This window comes from Sceloporus occidentalis, unplaced genomic scaffold, assembly GCF_023333645.1.
Source record: "Sceloporus occidentalis isolate IW3139 unplaced genomic scaffold, rSceOcc1.0.p SCAF_4, whole genome shotgun sequence".
Lineage (NCBI taxonomy): Eukaryota > Metazoa > Chordata > Lepidosauria > Squamata > Phrynosomatidae > Sceloporus > Sceloporus occidentalis.
Window position 1 is genome coordinate 95,440,232 of NW_028316984.1, and position 26,239 is coordinate 95,466,470.

The window sequence follows — 26,239 nt, forward strand, 5'->3', positions numbered from 1 at the left end:
TTCATTACTATTCATTTGGGTAGTTTTTAAAATTGAAATGAAACAAAGGTAATGAAACACTACCAAATGTGTGCACGTGAAACAAACAAATTGTACTCCAGAGATTAAAGAAAATGCTTTAGTCTGTGTCTCTTTGTTTCAGGAGATGCCTGCAAGTGCTTGGGGAGTCAGTACCTCTCTTATGCCCACTAATCATACACAGGAACAGTGTGAGTTTTTTGGGGTTCTAGCCCATATGGAAAGAAGACCCACACAAGTTCCGTTCTGCAAAAACAAGACCAGGAACAGGTTGTGTCACGGACCATGAACCACTAATATCAAACATTGGTGTAAACCTAAAGAACAACACCTAAGCAACCAAAGCACAACCTGGAGAGCATGCCTGTAGAATTTAAAGGTTGTGTAAAACAAACAAACAAACAAACAAACAAACAAACAAACAAACTGACAAACTAACTAACAAACTAACAAAAAGATTTGCACTATTGATCCTAATTGATAGGGAGCCAATAGAACTCTTAACTAAAATGAGGGACAATATGTAGGAAGAATGCAAAAAGACATCATCTCCAGTGAAAAAGAAAGAAAAACTTCACTGGATGACAAATGAAATTCTTCAAGCAGTTAAGGACAGAGGAGAAGCAAAAGGTGACAGAAATAGGATCCAAACACTGAATGCAACAAACTCCGCTCAGGCACAAAAAGATTTACAATAACAATCAGTGCACTGAAATAGGATGATAATAAAAAGGTAGAACAAGAGACCTCTTCTACAAAAATCCAAAATATCAAAGGGAAATTTAAACCAAAGTGAGGTTGCTCTACAACCAGCAGGGGAACACACATTGCATGATCAAAAAGAAGTAGAAAGATTATGGAAACAATACCCTGAAGCACTATATAAAAGAGAAGAAAGGATGGCTGATTCATTCAAGGAAGAAACATTTGAAGAGAAACCTATAATTTTAGAAAGCTAAATGGAAGCTGCACTCATGACACTTGGAAGAAATAAATCATCTAGAGCAGATTGCATACCAATATATCTGTTTCACGTAACAGACACAGAATCCACAGAAATTCTTTCTAAAATCTGTCAATAAATATGGGTAAAATTAGCCCATAGATTGGAAATACTCAATATACATTCCAATCCCAGAGAATAATAATAATAATAATAATAATAATAATAATAATAATAATAATAATAAGTTTTATTTATAAACCGCTTTTCCGCAGTGATCAAAGCAGTGTACAGGTAAAAATTGCAATGACAGAGTAGATAATACAGAATAAAAATTGCAATACATAAATAAACTTCAATAAAAACATTACAGTTATACAAATTAAAACCATTACATCAAATCCAAGCTAGCTGATTGCAGCCGATAGTACAGTACATATAGGGGGGAGTCACATGATATCAAGGAACATCGGGGAAGGCTTGCTGAAACAAGAAGGTCTTGAGTCTCTTTTTAAAGAGATCCAGGGAGGTGGTGGAGCGGAGCTCATTGGGAAGGGTGTTCCAGATCCTAAGGGCCGAGATGGAAAAGGCCCTTTGCGAGGTTGACACATATCTCGCCATCGGGATCCTCAGCAAATTCTTCCCGGCTGACCTGAGTGTGTGGGGCGGATTATATGGGGAGAGGCGGTCCTCCAAGTAACCTGGGCCCAAGCCATTTAGGGCTTTATAGGTTATAACCAACACCTTGTATTGTGCCCGGAAGCGAACAGGCAGCCAATGGAGATCTTGCAAAACCGGTGTTATATGGTCAGCCCTGGAACATCCAGTGACCAACCTTGCTGCCATATTCTACACTAGCTGAAGCTTCTGGGTTTGGTACAAGGGTTGCCTCATGTAGAGCGCATTACAGAAATTCAACCAAGAGGTTACCAGAGCATGTACCACTGTTTCAAGGTCCCCCCGGCCAAGGTAGGGTTGCAGCTGGCATATCAGCCGAAGCTGGTAACAGGTGCTTCTGACCGTCGCATCCACTTGAGAAGTCAACTAGGGCGACGAGTCCAAAATCACCCCCAAACTGTGAACTAAGTCCTTCAGGGGGAGCGTGACCCCATTCAGGACAGGTGGGCAAATTTCACCACCCGGACCGGGAGTGCCTATCACTAGTGTTTCCGTTTTCTCTGGATTCAAACTGAGTTTGTTTTTCCTCATCCAGCCCATTACCGACTCCAAGCAGGCATTTAGAGGAGAGATGCGATCCCTAGTTACTGCATCAGTCGGAGACACAGAGAAACATATTTGGGTGTCATCAGCGTACTGATAACACCACGGCCCGTGTCTCCAGATGATCTCTCCCAGCGGTTTCATGTAAATGTTGAATAGCATGAGGGACAGAATAGCTCCTTGAGGGACACCAGATGTAAGTTCCCTCTTATTGGAGCAAACATACCCCAGCTGCACCATCTGGAATCTACCCGAGAGATAGGAACGGAACCACTGGAGCGCAGTGCCTCCGATACTTAACTCCCTCAGGCGTTCCAGAAGGATACCATGGTCAATGGTATCGAAAGCTGCTGAGATGTTCAAAAGCACTAACAGTGTCACGCTTCCCCTGTCCATGCCCAGATGGAGATCATCGACTAAGGCGACAATGGCAGTTTCAGCTCCATAGCCTGCCCAGAAGCCGGTTTGAAATGAGAAAATAGAGACACCAGGGGTTGTAGTAACTACAGGAATATCTCATTTATCTTCCACACACACAAAATGATGCTCAAAGTTCTCAAACAAAGACTTTTACCATATATGGAGTGAGAAATTCCAGATTGTCTAAGATGGGTTCAGAAGAGGAAGAAGCATGATGGGTCAGCCATCCTTTCATCTCTTTTAGATAGTGCTTCAGTGGAATGTGGCAGCTAAAAAGGCCAATGCAATTTTAGGCTACATCAATAAAAGTATAGTGTCTAGATCAAGTATAGTGTCTAGAACTCTAGATCCATCTTAACAGTGGCCTCTGGTCTTGAATATTGGTTACGCATCAGGATAATAAAATACTGTGATGCATCCCTTTCTCTAAGAGAGATCCATGATCTACACAGTCAAAAGCTTTGCTATGATCTATAAAGAACAGGCTGGTTTTCTTCTGAAATTCTTTGGCATGCTCCATTATCCAACATATGTTTGCAATACGATCATAGAATCATAGAATCATAGAGTTGGAAGAGACCACAAGCGCCATCCAGTCCAACCCCCTGCCATGCAGGAAATCTCAGTCAAAGCATCCCCAACAGATGGCCATCCAGCCTCTGTTTAAAGACTTCCAAGGAAGGAGACTCCACCACACTCCGAGGAAGTGTGTTCCACTGTCGAACAGCGCTTACTGTCAGGAAGTTCCTCCTAATGTTGAGGTGGAATCTCTTTTCCTGGAGCTTGCATCCATTGTTCCGGGTCCTGTTCTTTGGAGCAGCAGAAAACAAGCTTGTTCCCTCCTCAATATGACATCCCTTCAAATATTTAAACAGCGCTATCATATCACCTCTTAACCTTCTCTTCTCAAGGCTAAACATCCCCAGCTCCCTAAGTCATTCCTCATAGGACATGGCTTCCAGACCCTTCACCATTTTAGTTGTCCTCTTTTGGACACACTCCAGTTTCTCAATGTCCTTTTTGAATTGTGGTGCCCAGAACTGGACACAATATTCCAGGTGGGGCCTGACCAAAGCAGAATACAGTGGCACTATTACCTCAGTGGGGGACGTTTTGGAATTCCTCTTGGACATAAAGCTGAATACCACTGTTCACCCTCATAGAAAGGCAGGCCCAGGAATGGGGGCCTAGAGAGGGAGCTGAGGGGCTCCCTCCGTGGAGCATGTAGCATTCACATAATCTGTCAAAATGACAGTATATGCAAATGTTCCCGCTAGATTTTTTTTTTAAAGGAGGGGGGAAGAACCCATGCCACTGGCAAATGGCTGCATGTGGAAATGAATATGGAAATCATTTGATTGATGACAAGAAGGAGGCAAGTGTGAACATGAGTGGGGTAAATTGCAGTGGGGTGGTTCGATTGGGGCAAAGGGGAACATCATTCCAGACAGATTCGGTCTGGAGATTACCGGATCTGCCCAGATCTATCCAGGCCAAACGTACCAGTGTGAAATGGGCCAAAGTCACAGCTCTGAGTATGCAAGACCTGAGCAAGGCAATTGATAGCAGAGTAACTTGGAGGTCTGTCATTGATAGGGTCAACTTGACGTCAACTTGACAGCAGTTAACAACAATTACAAAAAGCAATCTTGGAATATGATCCTAACTAATCAGCTATGAGAAGCAAAATACCCTACATTCAATGGGTCAAGCAGTTTCAAAATTAGGGCCTTCCCAATGTCAGAAATCACAGCATGAATGGAACAACCACTCCTTCATCCTCTCCTGTTCTCTACTTTGTTTTCACAACAATACTTTGAGGCAGGTCACAATAAGAATGCAACTGAAGCAGAGCCACCAGATGACTTTCATGCCTGGGCGAAGGCTTAAAATAGACACACACACCCCAATTCCACCCATACAATATTGAAGTAATGCAGAACCCATTCACACAAACACTTTGATTGCACTCTAACTTCATGGTTCCATCCTACTGAATCCTGGGACTTGCAGTTTAGGGAGGGGTATTTAGAATTCTCAGTCAGAGATTTCTAGTGTCCTCTCTTCAAACTACATATCCTAGGATCCCACAGGATGGAACCATGGTAGATAAAATTGGAATCATAGTGCTACAGTTGTGGAGTGTAAAAGGGCTGTGACTGAAGACTATGAGAGTGTTGCTATTATTACTAACACATTTAGAAATTAAGCATAGTTTAGCTATACAGGTGTTGTTGTTTTTTAGTATTTATACCCCTCTCTTCAGCCACAAAGGCTCTCAGAGTGGCTTACAGCTTTTAAAAAATATTAGAAAGTTCTGTTCAGTTACCCCAGCAGAGCTTATTGGCCACAAATTATTTGGAAAGAGATTTGGTACACACACTTCTTGTCTATATTTGTGCAACAAACTTGTGAGGTACCTCTGTTTCTGGATCCCAAGGTGTGACACATGGTATCATATAGAAAACGGTATCTTGGAAACCCAAAGTCATTCAGTGGTTAGCCAATCACAATGAGCTCAGTGGAGGAACAAACCCTTCATAAATGAGTGAGTGTATGTCTGTTTGATTTATGCAAGCAATCCAGCAACAGTGGCAAACTGGCAAGTGTCAGCAATAAGGAAGCAAAACAAAAGGAAGGCTGATTGCTGCTGGACATTCTCAATTTGAAAACTAGGTAAGTACTGTTCTGTGTACTGTATCTTCGTTTAGCAATTCTTGCAGGTGATCAGGGAGAAAAATCTGGTCAAACTTTAAGGAATCTCTGTGACCTACATCATGAATAATATTCACATGTTTCCTGATTGTTATTAGACTTTGAAATATGTCAGAGGGCACAGGATGTTCTGAGACAGAGACTGAGACATGAATCAAATTCAAATTACAAGAAAAGAGATTTCACTTAAACATCAGAAGAAATATCCTGCCAGTAAGAGCTATTGAACAAGGGAATAGACTGCCTTTCTGGACTTGCCTTCTTTTTAAAGAGCTTGGATGGCCACATTTCAAGAGTGCTTTAGTTGTGTATTCCTGCATGACAGGCTTGAAGTAGATGATCCTTGTGGCCTCTTCCAGCTCTCTGATTTGGTTGGGTTTCAGCTTTGAAGTCTAGAATTTCTGTGGAAATGAAAGCACTATCCAGGAGTTTGTGGGTTCAGGTCAGCCAAAATGAAATTCTTCTAATGATTTTAGGTCTGTGTATGTCTACATTTCACTTGTTGAAATTAATGGAATGTGACTGCTAAGCTTTAGCAGCATTTGTCCATGCTTTGTAACATAGGTTGCTATCTCTATTAAGCAAAATAGCCAAATGACTGCAGCTCAGTTTTCATTGTAAAATAAGCATGGTACTAAAGAAATCACTTAGCAGCACATACTAAATAAGCAGTGAGATTGTTTTTGAATGTGAATGGCATATTTGTTATCCTGATTAATACAACCAAGTCTCAGTACAAATTTGGAACACTTACATAATTTATATGCAGGCGGAAAGAAAATATTTGACACCAATTAAACAGCTCCTTTGGCTATTTAATCTAATAATAAATATTTCAGCCATTCACTCAATTTGTGGAGCACAACTCGTAGGACGCCATTGGGCTTGTTGCACAAGAGCCAATCTGGTATAGTGGTCTGAGCACTGGATTACAACTCTAAAGACCAGGGTTACGATCCCACTTGGCTACAGAAACCCACTGGGTACCCTTGGATAAGTCACACTCTCAGCCTCAGGGAAAGGCCATGACAAACCCCCTCTGAACAAACCTTGATAAGAAAACCTGTGATAGGGTTGCCATAAATTAGAAATGATGTGAAGGCATAGAGCAACAAAAAATCTGGCCTTAGTTACTGCATCTTAACAGTGGAACAAGATTGGAGCCCTATTTCTCAATTTCATAATTAAATTTAAAAATTGAGGAACAGAGATCTAGTTCTTGTTCTATAATCTTAGTTGTCACAGTGAAGACAGTCTGGCCACAGTAAATCATCTGTTGGTTACACCCTGTCCATATTATACTCCATGTGGGGCTGCCTTCGGGACAGACACAGTAGCTGGGGTTAGCATAGAAAGGAACAACTGCTTGCAGTCTGTAACATCATATAGAAAAACTACATTTTAAAGGCTTTCAGTACACTTCTGGACTGAGCTCAAGATGTTAAGTGATGTGGTTAAGAACTCTAAACAAACAGAGATCTTAATATCAGAGGGAGTACTCTCTCTGCATACAGGATATGGAGGAATGAAAAGTGCTCTTCTCAGGTGTGGTACCCTGGCTATGGAATAACCTCACCTCAGAAGTTGTTGAAGTTGGTCTCATCTCTGCATCAAATTTAGAGTTGTCTGTTTCCCTTTTGTTTTGTGTCTGAGGCTGCATCTGCACTGCAGAATTAATGGAGTTTGACACCACTTTAACTGCCATGGCTCCATGCTATGGAATTCTGGGATCTGTTGTTTTGTGAGATATTTAGCCATAGAACTCTGGTACCACAACAAACAGCAAATCCCAGGATTCCATAGCATGGTGGTTAAGGTGGTGTAAAACTGCATTATTTCTACCGTGCAGATGCAGCCTGGGTGATCACAGCTAGGTTCAGATTCACTGGATTGTGGGTTTTTATTCGGCTCTATGATTCTGTATTAAAGTAGTTCTAAACTATTTTATTGACTGTATCCTGACCTGAGATATTCCTGAATATAAAGTGGATCAGGCATATTTCCTTAAATAAACTTTTACCAAAAAAAGTGGGGAAGGAGGGGGCTGATCCTTCTATGGCTAAACAACAGAGTTTTGTAGCACCTTGAAGATTAACATATTAATTATTCTATAAAATCCCATGGACTATTAAAGTGTATTTCAGCAGAGGCATGAAACAGTATCCTCCATTGGCACAGAGACACAGGTAGGCATATACACACAAAGAAGTTTATCACATGGGGGACAATTGGTTTCACAAGATGTCATGGTCAAAGTGCTATTAATCCGTGAATAACCCATGATAATCTTGCAGTTGTGCTAATGGTTTTCAGATGACTTAGAGATGAAACGTGATTAAAGTGTCATTAACCTGTAAATAACTAGGCAAGAAACAACAGCAAATCATTCACAAGATTTTCCTGTGAATGACGTTTTGCTGTTTATTGCCTGGTTATTCCCTGGTTATTCCCAGGATAATGGCTATTCTGTTAATCTCATTTTAATCATGTTTTAACATCAATTGCATGATTTTCACGGTTAATCATTGTTTTAACTCCACATTTCCCCCCATGTGATAAACTCCTAAGAGCACACAAGTGTGTAACAGTAAAACTGAGGAGTCCACTGAAGTGCAAACGGACTTGTTTACATACAGCCAGGATGGCCTAGTGGTTTGAGTGTTGGACTATAACTCTGGAGACTGGGGTTCAATTCTCTGCTAGGCCATGAAACTCAATGGGTGACCTTGTCCAAGTGACATCCTCTTATTCTCAAAGGGAGCCCATGGCAAACCTCTGAACAACTCTTGCCAAGAAAACCCCATGATAGGGTTGCCATAAATCTGAAAAGAGTTGAAGGCACACAACACACTCACATAGTTAATATAAGCAGTAGGAAAATTTGGTTTTGGACAGCAATTCCCTCAGCCGCATGGCTGCAGTGGCCATTCTGTCCAGGGGATTCTTAGAGTCGTTGTCCAAAAGTTAACTTTTCTAAACTCTAAAAATAAATACACATCTCCTGTTCTTGGGAATGTCATTACATAAGCCCTTTGATTCCCTTTGATGGCTTGTGAATGCCAAACATCTCATAACAACAACAAAAACCCACCAGTATTAGGATTCCCACTTGTGGACAAAATCTGTGTGTATGCGCCTTCAAGTTGCCTATCGACTTACAGGACTCTCCTAAGGTTTTCTTAGGCCAAGGGTACTTGGAGTTGGTTTTGCCAGGTCTTTCCTCTAAAAGATAGCCTACAGCCTAAAAACACACTGACAGTCTCCCATCCAAGTACTGACAAGAGCTGACCCTGCTTAGCTCCCAAAATCAAACAGGGCCTGATTCCTTTGAGTCCTATAAACCTTGTGGACAGCCTGCACTTTACAAATTATGAGCCTTCCCTAATATACTGATTCCTGTGATCAGATGCAGAGGGAAAGGTGACATAAGGGGATCACTTTGCACACAACAGAAATGATGAGTGGAATGAAACTAGAGAGAGGTAGTGTGGCCTAGTGGTTTGAGTACTGGACCAGGGGCCAAAACACACTGAAGAAATAATCCAATTTGAAACCGCTTTAGCTGCCCTGGCTCACTGCTAGGCAATTCTGAGAACTGTAGTTTTGTGTGGAATTGAGCCTTCTCTATCAGAAAGAGCTCTGGGCCCACAATCAACTCCAGTTCCAAGGATTCCCTAGCACTGAGCCAGGGCAGTTAAAGCAGTCTCAAAGTGGATTGTTTCTGCAGTATGTTGGGACCTAGGGTTCTATCCCATTAAAAAACCAACTAAGGTGGGATACAGACCGCCCAAAAAGGGTGGTCTCCCGCCGCCCTGGTTTGCTGCATGAGGGAGCTGCAGTGGACAAACTGCGCAGCTCCCTTGTGCAGCAAAAAGAACCCGAAAAGGCGGGTTCTTTCTGCGGTGCGGTTGTGATGCTGCAAGGTGCCAATGACACACTTGTGGCGTCACAAGGGTGCTGAGACGTGCGGACACTAGGCGTCTGTCACGTCAAAATGGCAGTGCCCATATGTACAGGGCGCCACCATTTTGAGGCCCTCATCACATGCAAGGGTCTGAAAGTGCCGCCCTTCGCACATCACGACGGCGTCCCATAGGGCCCGTCTATCCAGTGCCTAAATGACTTTGCACAAGTCACACTCTCTTAGCCTCAGGACAAAAATCTTGCCAAGGAAACCCCAGGATAGGGTGGCCTTAGGGTCAGCATAAGTTGGAAAGAACTTGAAAGAAAGCATGCCCCCAAAGTAGGCACCAAGGAGAGCCTGGGTTTTTGTTTTTGTTTTTTTTTGCTGGGGGAGGAGGTCCTCCTGGGCCCCAAAGACTACATTTCTCATCCTTCCCTGCTGCCTTCCCTAGAAATCCAGGGTCAGAGGCAGCTCCTTGGACTTTCCTGCCAGGTAATCAGGGGCAGGGGCTTCTCCCTTGGGGCTGCTTTGGGCTCTGGGAGGCAGAGACTGAGTGTGGAGCTGCCTGGAGAAGCCATAAACTGCACATGGAGGGCCAGGGGAGCAGACTTCCTCCTCCTTTGTTTGCCCAGATTTTCCAGCTCCACTCTCACCTTCTGCCCAGGAGGAACCAAGGAGCCTGCTTTGTCCTGACATTTCCAGGAGTGTTGCTAACCTTTCTTAGGTCACCCATCCTTAGGGTTGCCATAACCCTCCTGCCGGCAGGACATTCCTGGTTTTTAACCATTAGGGGGCGTCCCTGCACGGTTTCCTCCTTGACTCAGGTTTGTCCTGGGTTTTCGTGTTGCCAATCTGGTGACTTTCACACCAAAATGGGTACTTTTCAGAGCCTTTGGTGTGATTTTGGTGGTTGGTTTTAATGGTAATTTTGAGAGTTGAAATACGTTCCAGTTATTTTTATTCAATTAGGGCTACATTTTATTGTCATATTAACATTACAGGGACTTTTCAGGGTTTTTGACTGAATATTTGATGAGATATGGGGGGGATTTGGTGAGTTTTGGCCAAACGTTTGGGGAATTATCTTCGAGGCTTGTTGGCAACAATTGTTGCCAGACTCAGGAAGAGGAGCGCCTCCTCTGTTTGGTCCCCTCCCCATGTGGACCGGTCCCAGCAAGGCAGCAGAGGGGAGAGGGCCATTTCCTTTGGCATCGAGGCGCGGATGATGATGATGAGGAGGAGGAGGAGGAGGTGTGTGGCCATTTTCAATATTTATTTTGCCCCTGTGTATTTTTTGTAACTTTGACTGCCAGGGCTCAATGCTCTGGAATTCTGGTGTCTGTGAGGCATTTGGCCTTCACTGCCAGAGAGCTCTGGTGCTACAGTAAACTACAATTCCCAGGATTCCATAGCACTGAGCCCTGGTAGTCAAAGCAGTGTGTTTTGGACACAGATATCCTCCTTTTGGGAGTTAATGAATGAATCCTGTCCCTAGCCTTTATATCTCTCTCACACTCTGCAGGAGTAATAACCCACTTTGAGACTGCTTTAACTCAATGGTAGGGAATCCTGGGAATGCTAGTGTTTGGAAGACATTGAGGCTTCTCTGTCAGAGATGGCTCTGAGGCCACAATAGACTACAATTCCCAGGATTCCCCAGCACTGAGCAGTCTCAAACTGGACCATTTCCTCAGTGTGGATGCACCTGGTGAGGAATTCTAGGCACTGCAGTTATGTGACTCCCTGTCAGAGATAGCTCTGGGGCCACAGTGTACTACAATTCCCAGCATTCCCCAGCACTAACCCAGGACAGTTAAATCACTCTTGAACTGGATTATTTCCTCAGTGTGGATGCAGTTTTGGTGAGGAACTCTGGGCATTTCAGTCCAGCTATGTTTTATTTCTGCAGTGTAGTTTGGACCAGAGACAAGGTGACCAGACATTCTCCTCCTTTTCCAGGACATGTCCTCTTCTGTCAAATTTCAAAATGTCCTCCATTTTGATCATGCCTAAGAAACATGCATTTACATTAACATTTTTAAAAAATCATCAATTTTTTTCGCATGTCCTCCATTTATCAAAACCGTGTCCTACATTTGAAAAATTTGTCCTACATTTGTCCTACATTTGTCCTACATTTGTCCCCATTTGGAGGTCCTGACTTATGGCAACCCTACGATCCTCCATTTGTCTGGGGTGCCCTCCATTTCGCCATGCTTTCTTGGCCTCCCTTTGGGGCCAGGACATCCACAGGGCACCCTGTTCAGGACCCATAAAAAGTGGTAAGAGGGCTATTGTGGGGAGGGGGGTGTCTTTCCCCCCTATTTCTCCCCTCCTCTTCCTGCTTTCTTTAGGGAGTTTATCACACTGGGGCTGATTTTGACATTAAAGAGAGATTAAAGTGCATTTAAAGCATCTTGCAAATGGAGTGGATATGGTGAGTAATTGTGTGAATGATTATCACACGCAGTTGCACAAATAAAGTGATATTGGAAATGCATTGTTATGAAATCCCAAAAGTAAAAAAATGCCTATTAATGCTTCTTTGTGACCACTTTATTGGTGGGTTTTGTGCTACATTGTGTGAAATTGTTATGTGAGTTTTCCAGGATATTCACAGGATAAACTCCAGATCTCCTTACTGTGATAAAACATTTCTTCCAGGGGAAAGAGTTTTGGAAGCACAGGCAAAGCTGGAGAATTGTTTTTGTGGGTTTTTTTAGCTATGTGGCCATGCTCTAGAAGAGGACTCTTTGACTTCAAAGTTGGAGAAACTTGGGACTGTAGGTCCCATAATCCCTTTGTAGCCCTATTGATTGGAACAATCTGGAGAAGTAGTTCCCCCCTAAAGTAACTTTTCCAAGTTCTTCATCTGTGCAGGCCACCCAAACCAGGTTTTTGGATCCCCAAACCATGTGGCTTTAAGAAGAAAAGCTCGTTCTCCTCCCCTGTGGATCACAAAATAATCCAGATAGAATCTGGGTTGAATCTTTGTTATTCACATGCATTTTGAATGCATACACTTTAGTTTTGGGGGGATGGGCAGCTGCCAACCCCTCACCTTAGCCCAGGATGATCAATCTCAGGTATTTTACTGGGTTTTTCTCAACAATTCACATCATCAGTTGTATGAATAATCGATGCGAATAGATCCGGGATAAAACTCTGCATGCCCTGAACAGGCTTCAAATACATTAGAGTCATTGACACCATCTTTATTCGAGTACAGACATGTGTGAGCAACAGAACTTTCAGAGATGTGTACAGATGCGGCTTCAAAGTGTGAACAACAAAACTGGAATGAGTGAATGAGATTATTCACATCCTTGCACTAAAAAAAGAGAAGATGTCTGGACAGAGATTTTTTCACATCAGCTAAAGCTCCAGATTTTGTTGTGTGCCTTCTAGTCATCTCCAGCTTAACCCTTATAACAGGGTTTTCTTGGCATGCTTTATTGAGAGGGGGTTTGCTTTTACTTCCCTCTAAGGCTGAGAGAATGTGGTTTGCCCAAAGTCTCCCAGTCAGTTTCTATGGCTGAGGGGGGATTCAAACCCTGGGTTCCAGAGCCATAGTCCATTCCTCAAACTACAACACCACCCTGACTTAAAGCTCCAGACAGTGGGATAAACTCTTGTTTGGAGGTGTGGAGATGCCTCCTTTCTCCTTTAGTCCTTGTAGCTTGGAAATCAGAACTGTGCCTCCTCCTCTGGCCATATTCCCATCTATGTGGGCCTATGTAAACATCATTTACGACATGATGCTAATTTGCGTCTGTGCTGGGTGATTAATGTGGTTATGATATTGTGTCCTAGCCTGAATAGCAGATGGCGGTTAAATATACAAGACAGAAAAGCCTACATTGTGTACATAAAGTTGGAACATGAGGGATGGAGTAGAAGAGAAGAGTGTATTGATTTAGGAATATTGCAATATTTAATATCTTCTCCCTTGGGCACCCCCCATGTTGTGCTTCCAGATTTCTTTTGTCAAGTGCAGGGTGGGCAAAGTGTGGCCATGGGGCCACATGCACCCACCCACACCCTTTCAGGATGTTCTTGCAGCATTTGATGGCTCCAGAGACTCTAAACTACTTCGACCCACCCCCACCTTGAACTGTCTCTTTTGAAAATCTCAGGAGCAGCAGTTTCTCCTTGAAATGGGTTGCAAGGCCCTTGTACACAAATTAACATTAAAAATGGGGGAGGGGAAACCTCACCAATTTTTCAACACCAGAGAACCTATAGACATTCCTTTTGAGGGGACATACTTAGCAGACCCCCAGGGTCATGAAAGCAAGGAATTGCATACCCTCCAATTGTCTCAATCTGGCAGGGATAGTTCTACTTTTTGTTGTCCTACTTTTTCAGCTACCTTTCAAATGTCCCAGTTTCTTTCTTCTTCTCCCACTTTCCCTCTTTGTCCTTTGTTCCAGTTGTGCAAACTAAAATCAAAGTATAAATGTAGTTTGCACTCAGTTAACTCAGTGGAAGGAAATGAGAGGAGGGGTCAGAATCTTACCCTTTCTAGTTGTTGTTGGGTGCCTTCAAGTAATTTCCAACTTATGGTGACCCTAAGGCAATACTATCATGGGGTTTTCTTGGCAACATTTGTTCAGAAGTGGTTTACTATTGCCTTCCCCTGAGGCTGAGAGAGTGTGACTTGCCCAAGGTCACCCAGTGAATTTCCATGGCTGAGCTGGGAATCGAACCCTGGTCTCCTGAGCCATAGTCCAACACTCAAACCACTACACAACACTGGCTTGCTACCCTATAGAGTAGAGTCAAGCAAAGGTAAACTGCTGCAGCTTGTGGATTCTTCCTCATTAATAACTATTACCATCTTCAGCATTGGGTGCACATGTTCCCCTTTTCATCTGTCAAATGCTGGAGGATATAAAATTGGTCACTTGACCCATGACAGTTGCCCACCTTTAATCTGTACTTTTAAGACACTTGACTCCTGGTTGAGTTTCTTAAATAGAACAATTTCCATATCAGGAATATGGTGAATCTGCTCTGGGTTTTAAATGTGCCAAACTCTGTCACTTTGTTAACTCAGCCAAAGTCTGGAATAAATTCCAGAGTTGATTAACTGGACCACCAATATGAAAGCTTTCAGCTTTGTATGGTAGGAGCACACATGAAGACTCATGCTGGCTCAGTATGTTCAGCAGACAAAAGTATGTTCTGCTTACCATACAGCCTCCCACGTAAACATGGGAAGCCCCAAAGAAGTTTCAGGGCTGGCCCTGCATAAGAAGTACACAGGGCTCATGACAGAACAGAGTCCAACAGCAACCTAGTTTAAGAGATTCAGGATTCGCAATGTGGCACATAACAGTTCTATCTACCAAGAGAGGAGATGCTAGATGTGTGAAAGCTGAACAGGAATGCCTTGGGACCCATCACTACCAAACATCTCCATAAGCTGTCTGAAGTGGTCGTCCCATTCATTTCAATATAGTGCAGTGGGCAAAGGAGTGGATTCAAGAGGCCAAATGCTTTAGGAGATCCATTTCTGTAGTAGTCTTCTCACAATAGCTAAAGACTTGGCTCTTCCAGTGTCATTTGGGCTCGAATTACACAGTGGTTTTACATTGGTATGGATGCACTTTCTTGTTGGATACACAAGGGTAGAATCTTATTCAGGATTGTGTAGTCCCTGTTACACCAGCATAAACCATGGCACAAGAGGTTGTGAGGTTTGGTAAGTGTGACCTTAGCAGTGATGAGGAATTAGATTTAGTGTTGTACTGTGGGAGGTAGATGGCTGTATTGCCTGTTGTGTAATTCCAGCATAGCTACAGTGGTGTTATTTTATGCCACACAGCTGATGGCCTTGGTCTGACCATAGACTGATGCACTGTAATAATGATAATGATGATGTTTGTTTATAAAACCCTTTTCATCAAAGGGCAAAACTTCAGACAGATATAATCAAGAAGGAAACAATAAAACACAACACTGTAATATACTAAATATACTAAAGATCTTGTATTGTATTGTCGATTTGCTACGGTGTTTTTTTTTTTCATATTGTTTTAAATTAATCTCTTGAAATGTTTTAAATTAGTGATAAAGTATTCTGAACATTTCATTTAGAACAGACAGGTCTATTAAAAATAAACTAACATTATATGTGCCTAGAATTTTATTTTCGGAAAGCCTGCTTGGACTTTGTTCTGTATTTGGAAATATGCATTGGACCTGTTTGCAAGTTGTGAGCAGGTCTGTTAATACCTGCATGTTTGGAGGTATCTCATTCATTGGGTTGTCATATATTGAAGCTAACTTGTTGGCACACAACTGCTATTACAACAAATTGGACCAGAAGCATGGGAAAGCTTATTATTTGCATTTTCCCACTCTCACATGGAGCCTGCATCCCTAACCCCAGCAAATGTGGAAGGCCCACTGCAATGGCTCAATTGATTATTCATTTAGATTCGAGTCAGTGAGTTTATTACCATATTACTTTTCCCAACTCAACTCCTCATTCTAAACTGATAAGCTACTTATTTACAGGGACTTTCAAATAAGGCTATATTTATTTATTATTGGATTATACCTAGGGTTGCCATATCCTGGCTGCAACCAGTATTTTCCTGGTTTTGGCGGCACTGTCCCCCTCCCGTCATGGGTGCCGCCAAAAACCGGGACAACCCCGGTTGCAGCCGGGGCCTCGCTGCCCTCCTCCTCCTCCACTGTGCATGGCCGCGTGGAGGAGGCGGAGAAAGAGGAGGGCAGCGAGGAGGAGGGGGAGGTCAAGGCGGCGCCACCCTCCGCCACCCTCCCTGCCTCCCCGCGGCTTCCTCCCTTCTTCCCGGAGGCCGGCCGCGATCGTGGTGGGCCCCCGCGCGCCTTCCTGGCCTTTAAGGAGGCCTGGGCCTCCTTAAAGACCAGGGAAGAGGTAGGTGGCCGGCTGTGATCGTGGCGATTGTGGCCAGCCCCCGCGCACCTTCCTGGCCTTTAAGGAGGCCTGGGCCTCCTTAAAGGCCAGGAAAGAGGCCGGCCGTGATCGCAGCGATCGCGGCCGGCCCCCGCTCTCCTTCCTGGCTTCTAAGGAGGCCTGGGCCTCCTTAGAAGCCAGGGAAGAGGGAGGAGGCCGGCCATGATCGTGGCGATCGTGGCCAGCCCCTGCTCTCCTTCCTGGCTTCTAAGGAGGCCTGGGCCTCCTTAGAAGCCAGGAAAGAGGGAAGAGGCCGGCCGTGATCGTGGCGATCGTGGCCAGCCCCTGCGCCCCTTCCTGGCTTCTAAGGAGGCCTGGGCCTCCTTAGAAGCCAGGGAGGAGGGAGGAGGCCGGCCATGATCGCGGCGATCGCAGCTGGTCCCCATGCCCCTTCCTGGCTTCTAAGGAGGCCTCGGTCTCCTCAGAGACCAGGAAGGAGGGACACTTGTTTGTAGGACACTGTTTTTTATTAAATGGAGGGCGCCCTGTGCCCCTTCCTGGCCTCTAAGGAGGCCTCGGTCTCCTTAGAGGCCGGGAAGGGGCGCGGGGCGTCCTCCATTAAAAAAAGTGTCTTACATTTGAAAATGTTGTCCTACATTTGTCCCGGTTTGGCGGTCCTGACGTATGGCAACCCTAATTATACCCCACTTTTCTCTTGGGATGGGACACAAGGTGACTAATTTATGTTCTTTTTAATTTTTATTAAATTTTATTTTTAAAAATTTCAAAATTGGCTCCTGTACAAACAGAAAGGTGTGATATAAATTAAGCAAACAAACAAATACATTTGATAAGGAATGACATTTTGCTTCAATTTTCAGTTAAGCTTTGCTTGCACTCCTTGGAAACAACATACTTTTTCTTGGCTGACACTCCAAAAAGCCTGACATTTGGAAAGTCCATAAGGAACATCCAAGTCTATTTTATTTCAGCATTTCATCACAGTTCTTCAGTGGTTTTGCAGATGAACCTGTCACTCAAAGTTTCCCTTTTCTAACTCATTACATGTTCATTGCTCTACTGTAAAGATGAGCTGTCATATTGTAGGTTGAGTCCATCTGTTCCTCCATATTTCAGATTTGGATACCATGGAGTCAGTGGCAGGCACAATGCTGAACAAAAGACGTGATTCCAGAAAAAATGGGGTTACAGGTAAGTAAGAGTAAGAGAAGGGAGGATATTGTTCACAAATCCAATTTATTAGATGATTGTAAAGGGCTCCTTTCTCACAAATATGGACTAGCATCTCATTTTAAAAATGTTTATGTATGGTCATGCTGACTTGAGGATTGTGAAAGCAGTTGCCCTACAAAGTAACTTTTCCAAGTTCTTCTTCTTTTCTGTGATAGCCTATGGATGAGTGGGGACATTCAAGGTGAAACTACCAAGTTTTTGTGACCCAGGAAGGGGAAGGGCCTTGACTTCATGGCAGGAAAAATGATTTCCACTCAGTAGTAGCCACTGAGATGCGTTCAGGTTCATTCTTGACATCTCTGTATAGGACTGGGAAAGGCCTTTTCTCAAAACCCAGGAGAACTGCTGCCAGTCAGTGGAGATACACCAGCTTGAAAGATGAACTAAAGCAGGGGAGGGGAATTGCCACTTTTCTTTCCCTGGGACTTATAGGGGGCCATACAGACTGCCAAAAATTCAACCAAAAAGTGGGGTGGAGGGAGGAAAGAAGGAGGCGGAACAAAGAAAACACCCCCAGAAATTACTTCATTTTCTTTTAAATTGGTATGTTTTTAATGTTAAACAGTGCAGACAGGCTCTGCAACTTGTTTAAAAGCAGAATTGCATCTCCCTAAGGATTCAGCCCTCCTATTAATGGGCCAGGAAAAGGGCTGGCTAGGGCTACAAAAATAACCTGGGGCCACGTGTGGCCTCAGTGTTTTATTTAGCCCACTTCTGAACTAGTGGTTTGCCCTTGTTTAAGACAGCCTCACATGTTCCATATGCAATCTAGTGCTATGGTGTCTGGATTGCAGTTGCTCCCCAGTTGTTTGAACAGATCCTTTTTCTTGGCCTGAAAATTTGTCTTTCTCAGCAGGCACTGGTGACTCTCATGTCAATGGGACAGTAAATCCAGTCCAAAAGCTTTACCAAAGCTAATGCTGCCAACTTCTTTCTTTCAGTTAATCTCAAAGGTGCTACAAGATCTCTCTACATATGAATAATATGATTACTCTACCCCATCTCCTACACAACTCCTCTCCATACAAGTCTGCCTCACACGTGGGATTTTACTGTGCTGTTGCCATTCTTTGGACTGCTTCAGTGCAGTGGCCCCTTCCATGGTACTACTTCTTCTGACCTCTTCCACTGCTTTGGGGAAATGGCCTTTTGCATAGCATGCTTCAACCAGGACTGGTCTGTTAGACTCAATTCCATGGGGCCCAAATCATGGAAGGAATGTAGCCTTGAGGCTACTGAATTCCTGATTGAAGCATGCAGACATACTTCCCTGGCTCTTTTGGAGGGGATTTTTTTTTCTTGTTCTGGCAGGCTATTCAAGGCTGGTATGGGTTTTTATCATCACTTTTATCATGTTCCATTGCTCACCAGACTATTATTAGTTAAGCCCATTACTTTTTTGCTGGTGTGTGTATGTGTGTGTGAGTGAGTGAGTTTGAATTTCTTTCAAGACCTGGGTGACTTGCGTGCTTTATTTTAATTCCCCTTCTTTGGCAATATTAAGTAGAGTTGGATGGCTCCCTCCCAGGAATGCGTTAGTTTTGTATTTCTACATGACAGGTGGTTTGACTATATGGCTCTTGTGGTCACTTATGTGATTCTGTGAACATTCTAATCAATACCATATGTATTTTCTTTTATAAAATGGCTGAAACATATAACAATAATTGGATGTTCTGTGTTTTTTGTCTGGTTGGTTTGGCTTAGACTGACTTAATGCAATCTAAGGCACGTTACAGACGGGCCCCTTGAGGCCCCGTCATTACGCGCAAGGGGCGGGGCTTCCTGATGCGCCTTGCCCCTCGCGCATAATGAGTGCGTCAAAATGGTGGCACCCTATACAGATGGGTGCCACCATTTTGACGTCGCGGATGCGCAGCGTCCAAATGTCGCGCACCGGAAGTGGCGCCGCGAGTGCGCGCCTTGTGCCTTGTGGCGCCTCTTCCAGGGCCCAGGAAGAAGTGTTATTTTGGTGCTTCTTCTTGCTCCGCGAGGGAGCCATGCGGTTTGGCTGCTGCGGCTCCCTCGCGGAGCAACCGGCAGCGGTGCGAGACTGCCCCTTCTGGGCAGTCTGTAACGCGCCTAAGATTTTTAGCAGGATATTTTCACTTGCTTGGTCACTTACTATATCTGTAGTGCAGTCCTATAAATGTCTACCCAGGAGAAAGAACCACGAAGTTAAATGGACCTGCTCCCATGTGTGTGTTTAGTTTAAAATGTTTTTTGTTCTGCATTTTTTGTGGTTCTTAGATTTGTTGAGGATCGTAAACCTTGCGCCAGTTTGGAGGTAATGGGAAACATTGATATATTGACTACCATTGCCCCAAAATGGTTTTCTTGTCAATAAGGTGACGAATGTGCTCCAGGTTTTAATCTGAATTTCAAAGTTGCTGTCCAAGGTCCTGAGCTAATCTTGGAGGCCATTCCACTGGGCATATAATGCGACGTATATCGCTGCGATTCTGACTCGGATTTTTCCCCCAAGTCGTAATCGAATCTGACCCATCGTTCCCATTGCCCTTCCAAGACCTCTTTTTTTTAAAGGCATCTGTCAATCAAGCGCTTAAGCACTTGACATCACAGCCAATCAGCCGCATAGGCGCTTTTCCCATCTGGGGAAGGAGAGGGAGCCTCTATTCCCCTCAAATCTATTCTCTGGAAGAGAGAAGGAGCCTCTATTTGTCCTAAACACCTTTGCATCTGAGGCTCTTCTGTGTCTTCCCATAGTTCCTCTGGAAGAGAGAAGGTGCCTCTATTTACCCCAAATTCCTTTGCATCCAAGGCTCTTCTGTGTCTTCCCATAGTTCCTCTGGAAGAGAGAAGGTGCCTCTATTTACCCCAAATCCCTTTGCCTCCCCCATTGCTCCCTGGGCTGTCTGGGGGGCGATCAAGCAGGCATGTAATGCAAAGCCAATCTGCTGTTCAGGTGCTCAGGCAGAGGAAAAGAAAAGGGAAAAAAAGAAAAAAGGGAAAAAAAATAATAGTTTTAAATAGTGTTCAATGACTCTCCTCACACATTGGTCTATGAATGTGGAGCAGGGGGAGGTTGCAAAGGGTGTAATGTGTTTACTGCATTTGGAGGTCAATGTAGCGTGATCACCTTACCCTGCTTCCCACTTCACCGGGGGAAATGCTATGCGAACGGGAGAAAATGGTGCCGGTAATGCAAGAAAGAGAACAAGCGGGTGACACCCCCAGGCCAGCCCCTTGAGCATTACTCCTCCCATCCCTAAATTCTTGAATCAGACACCCTTTCATTCCCATTCATTTGTCCTGAATCAGACTCGGGAGGCACAGGAAAACTCGCTAAAAATGTGCTGTTAAATTAAACTGCTTTATCAACCACTGATTCGGGTTTTTTTTCAGGATAATTCGATCACATGGGAGTCAGATTCGAATTCCAATGGGAACGATATAGGAGCAATGCGGATTGAATGCGTGCTCAAATGGGAACGATGGGAACCTAATTCGATTCCTGATTCACGTTATAACCCAGTGGGAATGGGGCCTTAGGGTTAAGATTCAGCAACTTGGATAGATCCTTTAAAAGTTCAATCTAAAACCTGGTAGGGATTCATCACTCCAGTGGCATGGAAGACATCAACTGCCACTGCTGAGTACATGGTACATGCACCAGCTTTTAGCATGCACTTTCCATTTCAGTTGCGGATCATTCTAGCTGACTGCCACAACATTCATTGCTAATGTGCATTTTCTCCTCTCCATTTCCAGGCTTGCTTACAAAACACCTACGGAAGGCCTTACGTCTCTCTTCCCCTGTGGTCCTTTCCCAGCATTGTACAGGTAGGCAAAGTCTGCAAGACACTGAAAGAGCCTCTTTGCTTTCATATTCTGCTCCCATAGTTATGTAATGAAGCTAACTCCAGGCTTGAAGGAAGAACTGTTGAACAAGATGGTGATGGGTGCCATTTTAGTGAATATGATGGAGAAGGGTTGAAGGAGCACAGCATGAACTGATTTTCTCTCCTCTGAAAGGATTTCTTTCCTTTACAAAGACATTAATCACATTTTGCAAGAGGCAGTAAAAATCCCTATCTGGATGCAATTGGTTTATAACCTAGCCCTTAGCTATTATCTCTCATTTGGCTTTGCAGACTTTGGGTGTGTGAGGTAAGACAGATTTCCTGGTGCCAGAAGAGCTCTAAGACATCAGTCCTGCCCTTCCCAATTTGTGTTTTTGTTGATTGTGCAGTCTACTTGGCTGAGTTGTCCCTGAACAAACTGTGGGCAGCCCCAGCCCCACTCCCACGGCCTCCTCCTTTCTTTCCCAAATACCCACCATTTCCATATCACATCCTGCTCTCTCCTTGCCCTTTTGTTCTGTTTTCATACTACTCTTTAACCAAGGAGAGGGAAAAGGGACTGTGGCAGAGTGGTATCACATTCTTTACAGCCCTCTACATCCCTGTGCAACCTTTTCTAAATGTCATGGATTCCTCTGCTCTGCACTTTCCATTTTCTGCTCAAAATGCACTCTACAGGGTAAGTCTCTAAATCCGTTATGTTGCCATTCCCAGACTTTCTTGCTCACACAGGAATAATATTCAGACACCCCACCTTGGTCCAACCAAATTCCTTTGACTGGTATAGAATTCAGCCTGCATTAAGTAACTCAGTTGACAAGACAGAATGATGGTTGCTCCATTCCATGTTAAAGAATCCTTTACTTTGGCCCAATTCCCAGTTATGGAACAAAGGGTGCTCCAGATGCTATTTGATTACAACTCCCCCACATTCCTCTCCATTGGCTGTGCTGTCTAGTGGTGAAAGGTATTGCAGTATAACAGCAGCCCCACCCTGTTCTAGTTATTCAGGATGGCAGGCTCAGTGACCTGTGGAATTAATGCTATGAAAGGCATTTAGCCTTTCTTAGTTAACCAAGCTGGTAGATTCAGAGTGCTTGTGGGTTTTTACATTTACATTACTTTTCAATCTCATCTTTTTTATATCATCAAGCACTTAGGATCTTAGGAAGGGATTCAAGTGGGCATTCAGCAGTGGGGTGCCCTAGTGTATTTTCCTTCCTGCTAAGTGATGTGAACTGGGTGTGGCATTTGCTTTCTTTTCTTATCTACAGTCCTCCCTCCATTCTCGTGGTCTTCAGACTCACGTCCCTTGCTTATGTGTGAGGGATGAATGGAGGGGGAATGAATGAGGAGGTGGATGCCCTCACACCCCCAGGGCTATATTCAAGCCAATGGGGCTTGAATATAAGCAAAACTCAATTTTTGCAAGGGAGTCTGGAATGGATCCTTTGTGAAAAAGGATGGGCAACTGCAATGCTGTTTTTCACAGGGAAGCTGGGAATGGATGCAGGTACTGCCCAAGTTTGGACCTTCATCAGAGCTTGGAAAAATACTTACGGGAATCAAAATATCCAATATCTGTGCAATTAATTCTGTGGTTTTTTGTAAACAGGAAAAAAAAACCCTTCACTTTCCCAAGCTTGGGTTTTCCTAAAAGAAACTTGGAATGATATACCAGAAGGATGAATGGTACCAAAGCATTCTAACACACTTAAGACAGTTTGTATTTGGTTACACTCGACAAAAGAGGGAAATGAATAGAATTTGGCATCTTACAGTTGATCTCCAAGTGATAACAGTGGAATTTCATCAACAGAAATGCCACTTCCAAGAATAAGAGGTCATAAACATACATAGAACATCATATAGAGATCCTGGATGGTTATTTTTTGGATGACAAGTCCCAGCAGGATTTCAGGAGCTGTTGTCCAAAAAGAAAAGTAGCTTTTTCTGATCTGATACCTATATTGACTGTTCTTTTCTGTTCTTCCAGGTTCCTGCCCAAACTTGCAGATGAGCAGGAATGAAGCACAACCAATCAGCAGGGAAGCCCCCTCCAGGGCCCAGTCACCTATGAAGACTCACCGAGTAGTGTGTTTATCATTGTCCTCAGATGGTGTTAGGCAAGACAACAATCTGGTCTCTCCAGAGAATCTTGATGCTCAGGTGAGCAATGTTCTAGACATGCCTATCATCTTTTTTTTAACCAAAAGGAATCCCAAATGAGTGGGTGGGGGTGGTAAAGACTTATAAAATGTGTAATAGAGAGCAGGCCATATTAGCTGATATACCACAGGATCAGTTTGTGGATCCAGTAGCAAAGAGGTGGGAATGATATGGAGCACAGCCACCACTCCCATACTGCCCCTTTCTCTTGAAAGAAAACTGGTGAAAAGAGAGGAGGGGAGGAAATATTTGCCAAACCAGAAGTTTACATTTGCTCAGTTACAGTTTTATGAGGCATGATGGTCAAGGATGGGCCATTTTTGTGGCCCCTGGACCCCTATAATACTTGCCCTCTTCTATTAGCAGAGAGGGAGGAGGGAGTGGGAGAGCATTTTGCAAACCAGAAGTTGATTTTTGCTCACTTACACTTTTATTGGTGAAGGACGTTGGTATGGTCTTGGTGGTTCATTGGGTCAAATATTGGTTCCTGGATATGTGGTTCACCTCTGCTGTAGTACATAATGTTCTAAAGCACCACAAACATAATTCGTTTGTGTATTCTCTTTTCTTAGATGAAGCAGACTCACAGTGGTGGAATAGCTAGCAGCACAGGTTCCTTGGAACAAGCATCCTTATTCTGTGTCTCTGTATCGAGTTCCTCATCCAGATCCACTCTACCCAAGCAAAGGGAACCCCTGTCCAAGTCTAAGCCTTTTGTCAGATCCTCTTTCCTTACACCATTGCTGTGGAACCACAGCTCTGAACTTGATAACAGTCTCATTTCTATTTCTGGTTCTAAGAAGGGTTATCGTGGGAGTCTAAAATCAGGGGTAAACTATGATGTTGAGGCAGGAGTGGTGCCTGGCTTTAACTTTTTGGAGCCACTCATCAGCAGGGTAACAGACTGCATATATGTGGGGAACCTCCATGCAGGTTACAGTGGTCAGGCATTGTGCAAGAACAACATTGACAGCATCATTGACATGAGTAGCTTGCCCAGGGACTGCAGACTGAATTTCATTCCTTGTACCTGTTGTCGAGGTCTGCAGCATAGCTGGTCCCGCCACAAGGTGCACATCCAGGGGCCCTTGGACAAGGAATGTCATTCTCTGCAACAGCCATGCTTCCGGGACATCAACACCTGCATAGATGCCTCTCTGGAGAAAAGGAAGAGGATTCTGATTCATTGTCGGGATGGCTATTCTCTGTCTCCTACCTGTGTCATCCAGTACCTGATGGTGAAACATCACATGAGATTGCTGGCTGCTTATGAATTTGTCAGGGCAAGATACCCGGTAAACATCCAGGAGTGCCACCGTGACCTGCTGGTGGATTTGGAGAGGTCGCTGTGGCCAGGAGAAATAGACATGGAGGGTTTCAAACAGGCCATGGCAAGAAAGATGGCATGGACGTAAGGCCAGACTAGAAGTTGGGGACAGGGGTTTCATGCACACAGAGCTGCCTCAATTATGTACAAAGAATGGTGAGCATGTGGGGCAGGAGGTCAGACATTTTATTTGTACTTCCTTTCCTGATATGTGTTTTTGTGCCTTGGAATACAAAAATATGAAGAACACTCTTAAATTTTATCATCCTTGTCAAAATACTTGGCTGGGGGGAAAAATGATCTTGGCAAGATTTTTCACATTTTGGTACTTTTTCTGAAAAATTCATTTGCAGAAAAAGTGGATGTTTTGTGCAATCTTTTCTTTCTTTCTTTCTTTCTTTCTTTCTTTCTTTCTTTCACAAAAAGGTCTCTTTTGCACAAAATACATTGTTTTCTCTGCAGGACTGTAATTTTTGTACCAAAACCAGCCCCCCCCCCCCCAAAAAAAAAAAAAAAAAACCCCAAGAGCTTTTTTTGGGGTGTGTGTGTGGGATGTGTGTGAAACAATGGTTTTGATAATCAGGTTACAAAATGTAAACAGTTGTTGAAAAATACAGAAAAACACTTGTGATCTCACCCACTGGAGAGAAAGTTTTTGAGATGATTCATTCATGTGTGAATGCACAAATGCTAGGAATGAAGATCTATATCTCAAGCCATAAAATAGGAAGAAGAAGGCTTCTGCATTTTTTATCCATTTCCCCAAATCCCCCCAGTCAATATGGGCATGCTGCAAGTGGAAATTCTGCAAACTAGTCAAAAAAATGTAGTTCCCCTTTTTCTGACTCTTTCGTGCTTTTAATTATGAATCCCCACTTCCACTTTCTGTGAGAAGGTCCATGTTCACACACATAGAACCACTGCCCTCACAACTGGTATAGACAATGGAGAATGTACATCAAATAGCAGGACATTGGAACTGATTTGAGCACTGAGTCATAACCTGAAACTCTTCCACAAAGCTATCACCATTATTGTTGCTGTAATGAGGTCTTTAATACAAAGGGACTGCATTATCCTATGTCATAGCACTGGTTCATTCTCACCTGGCATAATCATTTGCAGATTGTCTCCCTGAGATTTTTCAGTGTCAGATGCCAAGGATTGATCTGATGCATGCAAAGTTTGCGCTTTATCCCTGAGCCACATAGAGTCCTCTGTGCTTAGAGGCTGTGCTTTTTGAAAGACTATAATTCCCAGAATCTCCATGGCTGTGTTGTGTGGAGGATTCTGGGAGTTGTAATCTTTGAAAAGTAACATTCATAAGTTCTCTTGATAATGTTTACTGTTTTTTATTTTTTAAAGAAATTGTACTTTTCCTACTAAGGGAAGAGAGACTCTTCCAACTCTATGACTTCAGGCTAATGATGTTTCACTTCCCAACTACTGAAAATCTTAGGGCTTCAGGTTACTTCACTGAGAAGCAATCACCTTGCTTTTCAATCACAAGAACTTTGTCTTGTTACTATGATGAATGCTTGGGTTTCTCAGAAAT

The 26,239-nt window shown here is 43.7% G+C and overlaps 1 protein-coding gene across 1 annotated transcript; it reads left to right on the plus strand.

Moving 5' to 3' along the window:
- Positions 1–5,195: 5,195 nt before the first annotated feature.
- Positions 5,196–24,772, plus strand: LOC149314364 (uncharacterized). The gene is made up of 5 exons (XM_089523441.1): positions 5,196–5,278; positions 17,248–17,322; positions 21,097–21,168; positions 23,185–23,357; positions 23,930–24,772. Exons 2-5 carry the CDS (start codon positions 17,259–17,261, stop codon positions 24,770–24,772), a joined length of 1,152 nt encoding a protein of 383 aa, XP_089379567.1. The 5' UTR covers positions 5,196–5,278; positions 17,248–17,258.
- Positions 24,773–26,239: the final 1,467 nt, after the last annotated feature.

Bases quoted from the DNA above. Each gene is read 5' to 3' on its own strand.
- LOC149314364 (XM_089523441.1), top strand. From the start codon at position 17,259: ATGGAGTCAGTGGCAGGCACAATGCTGAACAAAAGACGTGATTCCAGA. The intron at 17,323-21,096 runs GTAAGTAAGAGT...CTCCATTTCCAG, and splicing joins CAGAAAAAATGGGGTTACAG to GCTTGCTTACAAAACACCTA. The intron at 23,358-23,929 runs GTGAGCAATGTT...CTCTTTTCTTAG, and splicing joins CAGAGAATCTTGATGCTCAG to ATGAAGCAGACTCACAGTGG.